This window comes from Carassius carassius, chromosome 10 (assembly GCF_963082965.1).
Source record: "Carassius carassius chromosome 10, fCarCar2.1, whole genome shotgun sequence".
NCBI classification, from domain to species: domain Eukaryota; kingdom Metazoa; phylum Chordata; class Actinopteri; order Cypriniformes; family Cyprinidae; genus Carassius; species Carassius carassius.
In genome coordinates, this window is record NC_081764.1 from 11304470 (window position 1) to 11320122 (window position 15653).

The window sequence follows — 15653 nt, forward strand, 5'->3', positions numbered from 1 at the left end:
CATAAATTTGCAACTCAACCCATGCAAATGAACAATTAAGTCCACAATACAGCTGTAGAACCACCGCCCCACTCTATGCATAAAGAGTGAAATTAAAGGCACTTTAGAAAGAAACAGGAAACAAACAATATTTGAAACCATTACATTTCCCCACTGTAGAAATTTGGTACACATGCACTTGCATGCTGTGGTACATATATTATAAGTATAAAGGTGTATGCACCACACCCTGCAAAACAATGGCATTGTGTTTTGTTTTTTTGTCAGCTCAGTTCCTAATTTTTACTGGCATGTCAGACAAACCTAAACATTCTGATTAAAACACAAATAGGAATTCAAAATGTAGATTACATAGTCTACGTTTATGCTACACTCTTATTTTGAATAAGCTTTATTCATTTAAGTTCTATTAATTGATATACTTTATAAAAAAATTATTTATTTTTTACATTTTACGTATCAGCTCTCAATTACCCAAAGCCATTTATTTGGTGTTTGAAAAGAACTTAAAACCATATCGCCCTGATTTGTTGGCATTGTCGGACAAAACAACTCATTTACAGAAATACTGTTGATAAAGGTGCCATGTGCAAAAATTGAGGTAAAAATATCCAAAAAATGACCTACACGCATCAAAAGAATGAGAAGAAATGAGGGCGATGATGTCATTAAAAAAATGTCAAGTTATAGTGCTGCAGAGATATCAACCTTAATTAGCATTAGCATTACTAGCCACGGCCCGACAGGTGTCGTAATACCAGTTTCCGCCATGGGAGGCGGTATGCGGGCAACATAACCACCAGCCAACCTGCAATACACGAATAACTCGCACGGCTTGTGGGCGTAATCTAACCTGATGTCAATCGTGTGGAAACTACAGCCCACTACTTCATTTCAGTTCAGAGAAGAGAGCGGAATCCGATAAGAAAAGGAGCCGAACCAGAGTAAACATCGGCACTGCTTTCAATCGCTGGAGAAAACTGATGGACCTGAAAGAAATGAGGTTCGACACCGAACTTGCAACATTTCTTTTGGATTGGTAAGTTAGATGCTGTTAGTATTTCGCTAGAAGTTTGCTTTATATGTTTGTGTATTTTTTTTCGGGAAGTTATAACATAGAAATGTATCGAAGGCTGTTCGATAAACGTGCTAATGTTAGCGATGGCTAACCTTAGCTGCGTTTGATAATTAGCTAGCTATAACTTACCCATTTTTTTATATCATAACTAACCTGCTCTGTCTAGTCTGTTGGTCTCCGTGTCCTCTTTGCTTCGTGGTTTTTCTGTACGTGAGAAAATTGATGTGTGGTGTGAAATCGTGTGAAAAGAGTCAATTGTGTGTGTCTCACGGTGAATGCTTGAGAGTTGGCAGCTCTGGTTACGTTGGTTGGCGCTAGCTTGGTCAACATCAGCTGTCTGATGTTGACAGAATGCTGTATGTGAAATTAATTTAATTCAAATGATGTGTATATACAACTCAAAATGTAATATGAACAAAACAAATAGGAACATATTCACTGGTAAAGGTAAAGGGGAGTAGCTTGAAGATGTCATGTTTCAAAATCACTTGACATCACCCAACGTTCCTCTGGAGGCAAAACGTCCTCTTAGGCTTCGGCTATGGCTGTAGGGTTGTTGTGAAGGTAGGGGCGGAGCATAGAGACTATGCCGTTTCTCATTTGTTACTCTAGAGTAGACCAATTCACTTTATTGAGGCATACTGCCCCCATCTGGTATGGAATGTGGAGTATGACTTGATTTTTTTGCCAGACATGACAGATGGCACCTTTAATGCTGCTTAGATTCTTGCCCTCGTTTTATTTACCTCGTTGTGCTCACTCTAAGCATATCTGTGACTCGTTGAGTGCACAGCAGTTTTGCAGATAATAGCCTGAGCTTCTCAATCTCATTCTACAGCAGCTGCCATCGGTCCTCAATAATCGTCTTTATTCGGACAAACTAGCAGCATTTATTAATGGCGCCGTACCAGCCAGCCCCTGCTGAGGACAGCCAGACAAACACCGGCTCTTGGCAACATAAACAACCCGAGCTCCTTTCCCATCTACTTTTGAGTGGTTTATTTTCTGTGCACATTTCACTGCAGAACAAATCAAAAGGGAAGAGTGCACGGTTGATAAACAAACAAACAACATGTGAAATTAGCCACAGTCTCGACCTGATTCCTTTTATTCCCTCAATATGAATTCCGAAATAGTCATGAGAGGTCTTACTAAGGAAAATTAAATGCGATTTCATTTGTCAAAACATGCTTGAATAATAAAATGAATTAACATGTTAATGGTGAGCTTTTCTGCCACCTGCTGAACAGTCTGTATAAGTCTTTTAATGCAGTTATCAAAGTCTATCCAACTGAAAAACTTAATTTTACATTGTCAAGTGTTGCCTGACTGTTTAAAACTGGCTGCTATAGTGTACTGAGTTTGTGGAAGTAAAAAAAAGTATAAGTAATCTTATAATTTACTGATATTCCCAAAATTCCCTACATGACAGTTTACATTTGTTGGTGTTTCTTAATAGTTTTTAATATCAGTTATGTATATTAGGGTTTTAGGTTACAACACATTTTCATGTTTATTGCAAATTATTTTGTGTGTACCCATGATGGTGTTTTGTACATCTGTTTATGATATTGTGTGCACCTTCTATATATTAGTATTTACTTCGGCTTGAGGAAAAGCTGTTGAACTCTGATTTATCATGTAACTTTCTTTTCAAGCATATGTGTGATTTTGGTGGTTGTCAGTATTTTTCCAGTCTCGGCTTTACCATCCTTGATGCAAACACTAAATCACTAAACATTCCTGCGAACAAATTGTAAAACTTCCCATGCATGAAAAATGTTCCTAAATCCATCTCACTCTTAAAAATGGGTCAGACAGGGCACTGATTCAGTCTTTTGCGCACTGACCTGATATGTAGCCAGGACAGCATTGGCGTGGTGCCTCCTCCGCACACCCAAACTGTGAAGAACACAATGAGCAGGGTCGTGGTGAACATCATCTGTCGGGCGTACGTAGCGGTGTCACGGATAGCCAGAGCGAATGCCATTGCCCCTCTCAGCCCTGCAGAGCACAAACACACACACACACAGCAGTCACAATAGATTTTAGAAAGAATGACAGCCGTGCTACAAACAGAATGGAACTGCACTTAAGCAAGCAAACTGCCATCACACTCGATCAGTTGTGTTTTAAGGGCACAGCACTTTGCTGCCCTTTTAGCAGGGTGGTGTTCCTGTCTGAAGGGAGCTGCTCCACATCAAGAGCCGTTATTAGAGATGTTCAGATCCTGTTCCCACATTTCACTCTTAATTTAGATTTTGATAAGCTTCAGCAGGGTGCTGAAATCTACCAAGCGTTCACATCAAAGAGTTTGACATTAGAGGACACTACAAAACTGATTGCACTGATTTATTTTCTCCTTTACTGTATTTTTTTAAATAGTTTCACAAGCATCAGAGAAGAGGAAGTATGCCAGGTGTGCACCCCACCATACCTGCAAACATCATCATGTGTTGAAAGTTTCCTCTGATTTTGTGTCTTCGGCCCAGGTTAATCAGGAAAGACAGAGGGTAGATGTTCAAGGCCCTGCCGATAAAGATGGCTATCTAGTAGTCAAAATGTTAAAGAAATATCTTTGAAAATTCAGCTTTGCTATCACATGCATCCATTTTAAAACATACAAATAGAAAACAGTCTTTTAATTGTAGTAATTGCAGTCAAATTTTACAATAGTGCCGTCTGTAATGTATTTTTGATCAGACAAATGAAGCATTGGTGAGCATAAGAGACTGCTTTCAACAATCCTAGTGGTCAAAAATGACAAATCAAGATGATAAACCAACCAGGAACTTTTCCAGATGTTTTAGAGCATTTCAATGATTTGTCATCTTCTCTAACATACTGTCAAACTCATCTGACTGAGGTAAATGCTAGGGGTTAATACACATTACCCACCTCCCCACCCCCCATGTAAAATTTGTAATGTAAAATATTCACTTCAACTGTTAGACAAGGATACAAAGGCTCCAAATATGAAAATAGGGCTGAAGACGTGTTTCTGAAAGGTGAAGAGTGCCAGGCCCATGTATGAGAAGATGAAGTTCTCTGCTAAGAAGTGCAGCACCTCAAACAACTGCAACAGCAAAGAAACATGCCACACATGAAGCCATATGCACCTCAAAACAGCACATTTGGTCAACAAAACAGCTAAAACAACAGTCACAAAAGCAATGAGAGAACTCTTATCCACCTATCTATACTCTACAAAGGCTTTTGTAACATATGATAGATCTAATTCTGAGGCCGATATCTTCAATTCATGTGATTATAACTTCTAAAGTCTGTAACTTTTAACCCTTGCCCACATGGAAAGAACCTATATGAGGATATATGCATATATATGAAACCTTTATGCAGTTTATATGCACATATATGCTACATATATACAGCATATATGCACATATATGATAATATATATTCTGCATATATGCACATATATGCCACATAATGGCGTCAGTCAGAGCAAGAAGTACCAGTCAAGTAAGAAAATCTAAAGTTTTCCTTGTGTTAAATCAAAGTCTTTAATTTCTCTTTGAGTTTCTGTTTTGGGGTGCTTTTGTTTTGCATTCTAGTATTGTGTAATCGGTTTATTGCGCCATTAATAGATGATTTTGAATGGTTGGGAGATGTGAAAGCGTATGACTCTCTGTAACGTATTGACTTTAGTATATATATACTAGGGCTGAAACAATTAGTCGACATTATCGACAACGTCCACGATAAAACTAATTGTAGGCAAATGTTTTTGAGTAGTGGTTATCTCGTAGCTACCTAATGTGAGAGTCTGCAATAATGCGGTTTGACCAGTGTGGCGCTGTAGCACAAGACTGTATTACAGCTCTCCTGATTCAGTTCAAAGAAGAAAACAGCGCTTCAGTTAGGCCATCCTTAAAAATATTCTTGTTTGCCGTAACCCGACCGACCCTGTCCATTTAGGACCGACTCAAATTTTAGTCCGACCGACTTGCCGGTTGTAAATTTTCATTGGGACCGACCAATTTTTTTTTACTCTTCAAACAACTAATACAGAAGCAATAAAATAATATTAATTATATTTTAGTAAGTATTGCAAATATATAAATTGCCTAGGCCTACATAAAAAAAGAAAGCTACGTTCGTTCTTTAAAAAAAAAACCTGTGACATCATCTATGTTTACACGGATTTCACACTATGGCCTGTGCGTTCACTTTGTCAACGGTTCGCGCTTGGTAAAGATGGCTGCGGCTGCAGTAAACAAAATGTTAGCGGTCAATGTTCAAAGTCATTCGGGTTCGGGCACCATAATACATCTAAAAAATTCATTAAAACAGCTCGACACCACTTTAACTTGGCACGAAGTTTTGGAACTGTGCCCAGATCTTTTCCCATCCCTTCTCCCGTCTAGTCTAAAACCGTGACCGTGTCGACTGTCACTTTATGTTCGAAAATTTATTGCACGAATCGATTGGACCAACCAACACAAGTTTCAAAAATTGAAATTGAAATTTGTTTTATTTTTTTTTTGGAACACGCGTCACAAAGCAACTGCACACACACGCATAACAGCAAATAATACTTCTGCACAATGTTTCTCTTTTTACAACAGAAATGTGAATTCTGCCGGTATTCAGACAGTCTCATGCATACAGATACAGATTCGGGCTAGAATCGCCTACGTATGTGATTTTTTGTTGTTGTTGACATTTCTAATCGTAAACACAGCCATGTTGAAGCCTGCAGTAAATGTTATGGCAGTCCACTCTGCTTATTGTTTTTCGAGAATGTTGCACTCTTGATTGGCTTCACGCCAATAAATCATCAGAAATATTGGTCTTTACCAATATATTGAATCTTTACATTCGTCCTGTCTGTTGTATGTGGATTTACCTATATTTGGTGTTATTTGCTGTATAAAATGCTTCTAGACATGCAAAATTGATTTTACTATCGATTCAATGAACACTTGTCTCTCAAATCAAACAGGACTTTTTTCAAAGTGGCAACCCAAGAAAGCAAAGTAAACGGTCTCTCATTTGTAGGTTGCATTGACACCTAGCGGTGGATGCAAGTAAAATAGTATAACAGTACCTCATTTTTTTTCTTCTCACCTGAAATTCATGCAATAAACATGTTTTTGATAAAGATTTAAATTTTTTTGTGGTCAATATAGCCTGCATCAAAATGAGGTTTGCAATGATGCGCCCGAAGGCACGGGTTGAAGACCCAGTCAGTGACGTCACGATATGCTAATTTGTTTAAATTCATACCATTCATATACCTTTAAAAAATTTTTTACTGTTACTGCAAACCAAAATATTTTTAAGGATGGCCTTAACCTGAGAACCTGAGGCTGCTGAGCGGCGTTAGGATGAATATGTAAATATATACTGCGCGCCTTCCTCTCAATAACCAAATAAACACAAGAAAAAATGACCGCTATGTAAAAGCAGCACTTAAGAACACATTTGTGCCACAGGGGTGTCGAAATTACTGTAGGCACCCCACCTCACTTCATCACATTGCACTGCTCTGACGACACCACAGGGGCGATGGGAATTCACTTAGCAGTATCCCTCGACTTGTGGCACCCTTGCATCAAAGCATCTTTTGAAGTGGAATATGCAGGGCTCCCATCCCAAAAAAAACATCCTTGCTGCTTTTTTTCTACATACCTTACTTCTTCAAAGTTCACATCACTCTGGTTTTATACCAGCTGCTCTGGAAGCAACTAAAATCCCAATGTTCACAAAGCTAAAATATTTGACCTGTTTAGTGCGTTTAGTTGACTCCTCCGACAGATTGTTGTAGGTGTAATGGGCCTGTGTGATTCCACAAAACAGCACAGCGACAACACCTGGAACAGTAAAGGATATTAGCATCATTTGTGCCTTTTTTTCTTTCATGTGGGTGGTGGGATACAATTTCAGTACAGGATGGAGGGGACTAATAAAACAACCAGATGATAAGTGCAAATGACCGAACACATTTACACATCAAGGACGTCAATATTCAGCAACATGGCCTGTCCAGGAATAACAAAATGCAAGAAGTATTTTAGGTTTATGAATTTCATTTTGATATTTATATGCAAAGAATTTCGCATGAACATAATTTTTGTCGTGCTAATAAAGCAGATTAAACCTGAACAGATGATTTTCTAAAACCAGAAAATGATACTATTATTCCAGTTGATATTTAACTAAAGCAGGAAATGTTGTGCCGTTCCTAGAGGGGAAGCAGCTGCAGCCCCTTATTACTCTAGATCATATTATATTACATTATATCTTGACCAGATTAACCACTATGCTTTCATTACCAACCCATTCGAACACCCACCTGTGAATCCACAAGCTTCAGCCAGTAGAAAAGTACTCCAAGACATTAGGAAGAACAGAGCAGTCTCCAGCAGAGGAAAACAGTGCAGCTTGGTGAATTTTGTCACGTGGATAAAGTTAAGAATTTAAACCACACATCTGATTAAATAATCAGTTAGCTAATCAAAAAAAGATTCAGATCAATAAAGATATACATTACCATGTTTTTTTTTAGGAAAAACAGTGTCTCTTATACTCAAAGCTTGCTTTATTTGACCCAAAACATAGTAAAAAGTAATATTTAAAAAAAGATATTACAATTAAAAATAACTATATTCTATTGTAATATATTTTCAATAGAATGACAAAGCAGAATTTTCAGCAGCCATTTCTCCAGTTATTAGGTGTCACATGATCCTTCAGAAATCATTCTAGTGTGTGGGTTCTCAAGAAATATTATCAAAAGATAAAATAGTTACACTGCTTCTTATCTTGGGTTATACATTTTTTCAGCATTATTTGATGAACAGAAAGGTAAAAAAAAAAAAAAAACTGCATTTATTTGAAATTGAAAAAAGCTGCAATATATTATAAAAATAATATATTCTTATTCCAAGTACTCTTCTCTTGACAGAAATCAGCCGCTGTTTAAAGGACAATTCTACAGTGTTACTAATTTAGCAAATAGGTAAAAGAATCAACATCACAACGAAGCCAAAAGGACATCAACACAACTTATTTTCATAAACCTAAACATATTTAGACTGATTTCATAGCAACATGCAAAAGGATATGAGGGCAGTGACTACTCCAGTGACTGCACCCATAGCGAAAGAGCCACTGAAGATGCCCAAGAAGATGCCCACCGATTTGAAGAAGGCAGAGGCATCGAATGTATGTGTGTTGGCTCCTGCAGGCTGATACGCCACAATTGACCTGCAAACCAAAGACAAAAAAAGTTATTAAATGGACTGACTGTGCTGATCTGACTAGTACACCCAATGAAAAAGTACAGACTAAAGATAGAAATCCTGTCTTGACTTGACCTGAAGCATTATGTGAACCCATTGTCAATACAATGCACATTATTTTTTTATTTATTAATAAAATAGACTGTTATTTTTTCATGTTATTTTTTCCAAGCAAAGTCTAAACAACACAGTTTTGCTGTGATAATCCAACTTCATGGACAGATTGTGTAAGTGGTGCTGAGACAGGAAATCAGAAACAATCAGCTCTAGCTCATTGCGTCCAAAAGGGGGAGTGAGAGCACCGTCCTGAAACACTACTAGAGTTGCAGCATCATTTGTTTTTACTGTTCAGCATTACAGTGAAAATGTCCCCAGCACCCACTCTGTGCTGGCAGCCAGGGAAATCCCGCCAGCTGCCGCAGACAAAACACGTGATTTGAACCTTTTCTTTGTTGCAACAGAAAAGGAACAAGAAAGTAATACTGTTTGAAAGTGGGACTTACGATGAAAGGACTATGGCAACTGCATCGTTCATAACACTCTCTCCAAACAGCAGTGCATAGAGATCACCATCAGCATAGAGTTCATTAAAGATCGCAAGCACGGTGACTAAAAATTACACAAACACACACACAAATCAGCAACATAATGGTACTGAGATTCTGAATGGTGATGCAAAACTTACTAGACAGTTTGATAAAAACAAATGTCAGCAGTTCATATAAAAGCAAGTTAAAACAGAGGAAGAGAGAGATGATGTACCTGGATCAGTGGCAGATATTATGGCACCAAAGAAGAGACAGTCTGTGTAGTAGAACTTCTCAGTGAGTTGACCCAAAACCTGCATCATTTTCACTACGCCATACATGAGGTTTCTTAAACACAAATATATATATATTTTTTTTTAATTAAAGCTTGTATGACCACAAATCAAAGGTAAGATGTGTTTATAACAGACATTTCAATACTATTTATACTATTTGCTTAGTATTGAAATGTTCCTTGTATGTATGAAATGTGCAGGTATCAAACTACGGTACATTTTCCAAAATGTGGAGTATACAATAAAGCACACCGATAAGCAATGCAAGTTGACTTTCCATTGTGTAATTTGATAAATTAACCGATTGAGATTAAACCAGATTTTGAACAATTTTTTGCATTATGACTGTGTAGACTCCAACCCTAACACTAAAACAGCAAATGAAGAAACTAATCTGATGGTGACTGATTACTAGTCCCATAAATCCCACTACATGCCTGAACCTGACTGGCATGTTAATGGTTAGCACAAAACTTTTTTTAATAGTTTAGGTAAAAAAAAAAAAAGTGTATGGATTTGATCACTAAATTCAAGCAGACTGATCACTTTAGTAACTGGCCATGGTCAAAAAATTTTTTCACTTAAATCTTCATCAAAAGTAGTCACTCCTTAGAATAGTTCTGGTTCGTGCGTAAATTTAAGGATTCTGATGCATATCACGGCTGATCCACAGTTTGTATGTAAAAAAAATTCCATGGTCAGTGCGAATTTCATGAACATTAGTGACTTACCCAATGACAAAACAGGAAATGGCTGTGCCCAAGAAAGCATAAGTTAAGATGGATCCTAGGTTTCTGAAGAAGTGTCTCTGGAGGAACAAGGAAGAGCATGTTAATCCATGTCATTTTAAGAGCATGTGCTTTAAAAATATCCTTGTCCTGAGAAAACAGTTCAACCTCTGTTGTATGTATTTTTATATAATAAATACTATATCAGCAAAGGTGGTTTAATTTATTAAAAGAAATAGTAAAAACAGTAATATTAAAATTAATCATTTTAAAAGTTTAAAATATGATATATTCCTATGATTGTGTGCTGATTTGGTGCTCAAGAAACATTTCTTATCAATATTGAAAACAGTTGTGTTCATTAATATTTTTGTTAAAAGCATAATATAATTTCTTTAACAGTAAGTAAAAAACAATAGCATTTATATAAAATAGGGTTTTTGTACCAATAAATGTCTTTACAGTGACTTCTGGTCACTTAAGTGTGTCATTACTGAATAAAAGTATACATTTCTTTGGAAAAAAATTGTAAATCGTAAAATTAATTTAAAAAAGAAATCTTACTGAGCCCAAAACACAGTACTCGTGGAACGCAGATTAACCACAGACAGTGAAATTAAGGTTAAAATGAACAAATGAATAGATAAATAAATCCTGCTCATGATGTACAGTGTCAGAAGACTATTAGTATTCATCTTGACATTTGGCCTGACACACAGTCATTTTACTCTTATTTTTCTATCGTTGCTTGTTTACAGAGCAAGATAGATGTTTTTTTCCTGTGTGACTATCAGTCACAATATGCTGAGTCACACTGTTGCTACATAGTGCAGCAACTACACAATATATTTGATATTAAACACTACTGTGTAAAAATCATATAAAAAATTTTTTATATATATATCAGATGTATATATACATATATACATATACATATATATACATATTTATATATACATACATATACACACACAAGCACACACACACACTTAATACTGTATATTCTGTTAAGTGGAACTGATAGTATTAAACGACAACAGAAAACAATCAAATTTGGTAAAATGAATAAATGAGTACACAATGGACGAAGGACCTGTTGACTTTTGAAAAACAGAAACTGTAATTCTGGGAAATTCTGGGGAGTTTTCTGTGGGAGTTTTTAGTGGCTTCAAAGGGATAGTTAAGGCAAAAATGTACATTTTGTCATTATTTGCGCGTCTGTTTCCCACCCTTTAAGACCTGCTCAATTTGAGACGAAGGCTCGGTGTGAAGTTTTTTTGTGCGGTCAACATTTTCATTTCAGTTACTGCCAAAGTTCCTACAACTTCTGAGCTGAACACTTTTCCTCCATTCTGTAAGGTTCATCAAAAAAGTGGTACAAAGAGAGGAAACAATGCGTCTCAAACACACACAGCTGAAAAAAAAAAAAACTATTCTCACTTCCTCAGGGCCTCCCTGCTCGCTCAGCACAATCTGAAACTTCACATTAATATCTGGAATCCAGAAGTGATATCCACCTGATAAACACTGCAGTCAAATAAACTACTTGAACAGATAATGTATGACCATTCGGTTACATTACAATCTGATCTACACAACTGGTGAAATTATGCATTTACATGGCAGAGAGTGCTACAGGTTTGTCTGCTACTAAGAGCCCTTTTTACATGGAAAGTGCCGTAAACTTTAGTTAATTTGACTCAAATGAAAATGATGAAGAACAGAAGTACACTGTGTTAAATATGTTGTACTATTGTGTACTTGGGTGTCAAACACTCGGCCAACAAAACAAAAATATCTCTTTTTGGATGAACTTTGACTTTAAAGATGTCCAGTAAGTGTAAAAAAACAATATGAAAAATACTTAGCAATGCCTCTGTATGCTACTTCAAATGTGTCTGTATTGTGCCGATACTGTTTACTACCAAAAAGTTCTGTAATTCTTTATAAATAGCCCAAAGTAACTCATGAGGAACAATAACACTAGTAAACACTCAATTATACATGGCTTTTAAAAGACAAAGGACACAATCTGACTTGCCAAGTTAAATACACATTAACTTAACTATAACCCAATTTAAAAGGTGCCAGTGTAATATAAGTGAAGTCTGACCAGACTTAGTATCTGTTCTGTTTTGTACTTCTCTCTTGCAGTTAGGCTAATCTCAAAATTTCATAATATAAAGGGGTAAAGTAGCACCTTCATGAATGAACACGCTACTAAACAAGCAAATTGAAAGCTAAAGCTGTGTACAGGTAACTGCCCAGCACACAATATCACTCATACCTTTTTGAGGCTGTATCCAGCGTGGAATATGATGGGAGGTAGCAGAATGTTGAAAAACACCTCTGGGTCAAAGGTCAGCTGCAATAAAAAAATAAATAAATAATGTTACAAACAAATGTTTATAATAGATAAAATGTGTAGTTTGCAATTGTTAATCCTGTGTAGATGTATTTTAATTGAAAAACATTTTTTGGAACTTGTCTATTTTAGCTTAAACAACAAACATTAGGAGGATGTTGATTTGTCTTAACGATATGCTTTCAAGTTATTCATTTATTATTCATTTATCTTTGATGTCTGCTTGTGGTTCAGATCAGTAGCAGGGGATATTAATTTAATTTCATAATTTATAACTTTTGAGTTTCTTTCTTCTGTTAAACTTAAAAGAGGATATTTTGAAGAACTTTGGCAACAAAGAAGTTGCTGGTCCCTTTTGACTCCCATAGTACAGAATAAAAGTTTTAGTTTTAATAATTTTAGTACTACAACTTATTTTGGTTTGTTTACAAGGAAACATTTCTAATTTTCCAAGTTTAAAGTTTTTCTAAGGTTTTCTAAGTTCTTCCTTTAATATTTATATTTTATTTCAGCCCTATGTCAATTAACAACATTATTTTTATTTTTAGATAACAACAACACTGCTGCACAGGTGACAGAAATTAAACCTCAAAATGAAATTTCTTCCTCTGCTGCAGGTTTATCAGAAGTGTGTGTATGTACACCGCTGCTCACATACCTTGCGCAACATGTCATTCTGCTCCACACTGTGGATTTCTCTAAGGTTGATCTCCCCCTTGAGTGTGTACTCAAACAACTTTCCGCTAACGTTGAGGAGCACCGTGCTGACAGGACCCTCTTGCAGGGTGCAGCTCGGAGGAGTTTTATTATGGTAACTGGTGGAGGGAATGCCATACCGCAAAATAACACCCACCAACAGACCTGTTTGACACACAGAAGATAAACCACTCACATACACATTCAATACATTGGCTTAGTCTGTGGAAAAGGAAACTAGGGCTCAGTATCGATTCAGATGTCCCAATTCAATTCGATTTCGATTCACAAACTCTGGAGTCGATTCTCGATTTGTTTTTATAGAATTTTTTTTTTTATTACATTCAGTTAGGGCTGCAACTAACGATTATTTTGACAATTGATTAGTTGGTCGATTATTTTTTGATTAATCGGATTAAAAGTCCCCATTTTCTTTATTTTAATTTTATTGACAAAAACACACTATTCCACATTCTGCCCAATGTCCTTAAAACAAATGTGCCAACAGAATGCTAATGAAAACATACAGTGCTTAACAATTTATTAGACCACCTGTCATAAGACAAAACAAATATTTTAGGAATCAGTCCAAAAAAATTATTCTAAAAATGTTATTGTAATTTTTGGACAAATTTCAAACTAAAACAATGAAATAGTATTTATTCACATAATAAAAAAAATGGCTTAATTTGCCTTTGATAACAGCTCACATGCTTGCTTGCATTGTTTATGTACTTTTTTTTATGTTTTTGTCCTTCACCTCTGTGTGTTCCATCTGTTTGACTCATGTGCCTGCAGCGCTGGCACCCTTTCAGTAAAGATTTAACGGAGAATATGCAAAATATGACCATTACATAAAAGGTTTTTGCACCAAGGACGCACACACATATCTGTAAAAGTGCCTGACAGATAATGTTACACCATAACGCTAATGCATCAGCTTGAGCTTAAAATAAAGATTTATCATGTTTTGGGCAGCCTAGATCACATACCTTTACTGCAGGAGCTCATTCGGTTTCCTCCGATATTTATAGATCATTCCTTTTGTCCATAGAAGCGACCGGCTTCAGTTGTACGGGCACTGTGGGCAGACCCAACTAATCGATGAGAATTGTTGTCGATGATTTTCATTATCGATAATAATCGATTTTATCCATTAGTTGTTGCAGCCCAACATTCAGTGAATAGTTTTTATACAAATGTTATTGAAATTTCTAAAAAATAAACCTTAAACATCAGTTTAGAAATCTATAATAAGAAATTAAGAGCCACTGGCCTTTTTTTGTATAGGGTCCTTTTTCAAAACAATAATAGGGCCATATATAATGTTCTTAATTTTTTGCAGGCACTTTTTGAGACCACGTGGACGGGGTGCGCGGCTGTCCCCGAGCCCTCTTGATGATGAAAATTACATAATGCGGAACGGTGCACGGATGCGGATGGTCAAATATACTTTGGCCTTTATCAGTGGCGCACGAGATGCGATGACATGACAATATAAGTGTCATTGCATTATAATGTTTTTGTTAACTTATACAGTTGAAGCAACTAGATGCAGTTGTTCAATCAAAATATTGCGGAAAAAAAGAATGTGGAGAAAATATTGTTTACGTCAAAACTGAAACCAAGTTATTCACACAGAACGCATATTTCACACATTTTTTATAGGGACATCTTCTATTACCCTTGCACTCGCGTCTCACACAATAGAACCGCATGTTTAGAAAGCCATGTGATATTAAGGTGGGTTACATTTTTTTTCAAAAACATATCTTGAGACTTTATGGTGGGTTTTCCCCATCCCACTTCATCTCATGTTTAAATGAAAAATTTACTCTATGTGATTGGCTTTCACCCCTTTGTATTAAACTATGCATGTACACATGATGTTGTTTTGTTTATAGTTCTTTAAGCTACTTAATTATAATTGGTTTATAAACATTTGAAATATTATGCACTTTTTTCACAGTCATATTTTCTTATGCTTTGAACAAACGTGCATCAGTAATATTTTGCCAAATGCGCACTCTTGTGGTCTCAGAACAGAAGCCAAAAGCTTTTCTTCACCCAAACTGAAATTGTGCATTTTAAATTAGAATATAATTCAAATTTTAATCATATTTAATTGCAAATTCAAATTTAGTTTTTCAGCCATTTTCACAGCCCTAATTCACATTAATAAAAACTTCTTTTAAATGTATGCTGAAATAAATATCGGAAAAGAGCAGCTTTTAAGAATTGGTATCGAATCAAAGTCATTTAAAAAAAGTAAAAAAACTGCTAAATGAAAAATCAATTTTTTTTGCCCAGCCCTAAAGGAAACCTCTTTGGAAAAAAGAAAAAAAAATTTTTTTTGCTGTGGCACAGAAATTACACTTCTTTCCTTCAAAACACAGTATAAGCAGATTGGTTTATTTGTGATGATAGGGAGAAGGGATGAGGGCCTGCGGTGTCAAATCTGTTGGAGGGTATTTCCATACTAATGAAGTGCCAGAGGAAGTCAATAGCACACACAGCATGGGCTACAGAAACAAGAACAGAGGCAAAAAACACCATAACCCCACAACCTCCTGCTAAAATCAGGCAAAATACACTACTTTAAATCAATTTTAGATCTAGAGTAGACAGTACTGATTTAATGTTGAAAATCAGTTGATTTCTGTTGAATGTAGTCAAATACAGTGACATGTGTTAA

General features: G+C 36.1%; 1 protein-coding gene across 3 annotated transcripts in view; it reads right to left on the reverse strand.

The window, feature by feature from the left end:
• The window catches only part of LOC132151785 (sodium/hydrogen exchanger 7-like), a 50329-nt gene that overhangs the window by 18639 nt on the left and 16037 nt on the right, over positions 1 to 15653 (reverse strand). For 2 of the 3 annotated variants that reach the window (XM_059560147.1, XM_059560145.1), the window contains exons 2-12: positions 12921 to 13123; positions 12185 to 12262; positions 9901 to 9977; positions 9109 to 9221; positions 8850 to 8955; positions 8170 to 8311; positions 7398 to 7503; positions 6827 to 6915; positions 4041 to 4154; positions 3516 to 3627; positions 2929 to 3082 (exon numbers count right to left, since the gene is read on the reverse strand). In XM_059560147.1, coding sequence (XP_059416130.1) covers positions 2929 to 3082; positions 3516 to 3627; positions 4041 to 4154; positions 6827 to 6915; positions 7398 to 7503; positions 8170 to 8311; positions 8850 to 8955; positions 9109 to 9221; positions 9901 to 9977; positions 12185 to 12262; positions 12921 to 13123 — 1294 coding nt within the window. Of the gene's footprint in view, positions 1 to 2928; positions 3083 to 3515; positions 3628 to 4040; positions 4155 to 6826; positions 6916 to 7397; positions 7504 to 8164; positions 8312 to 8849; positions 8956 to 9108; positions 9222 to 9900; positions 9978 to 12184; positions 12263 to 12920; positions 13124 to 15653 lie in introns of all 3 variants that reach the window. The other variant, XM_059560146.1, reaches the window with a different exon arrangement.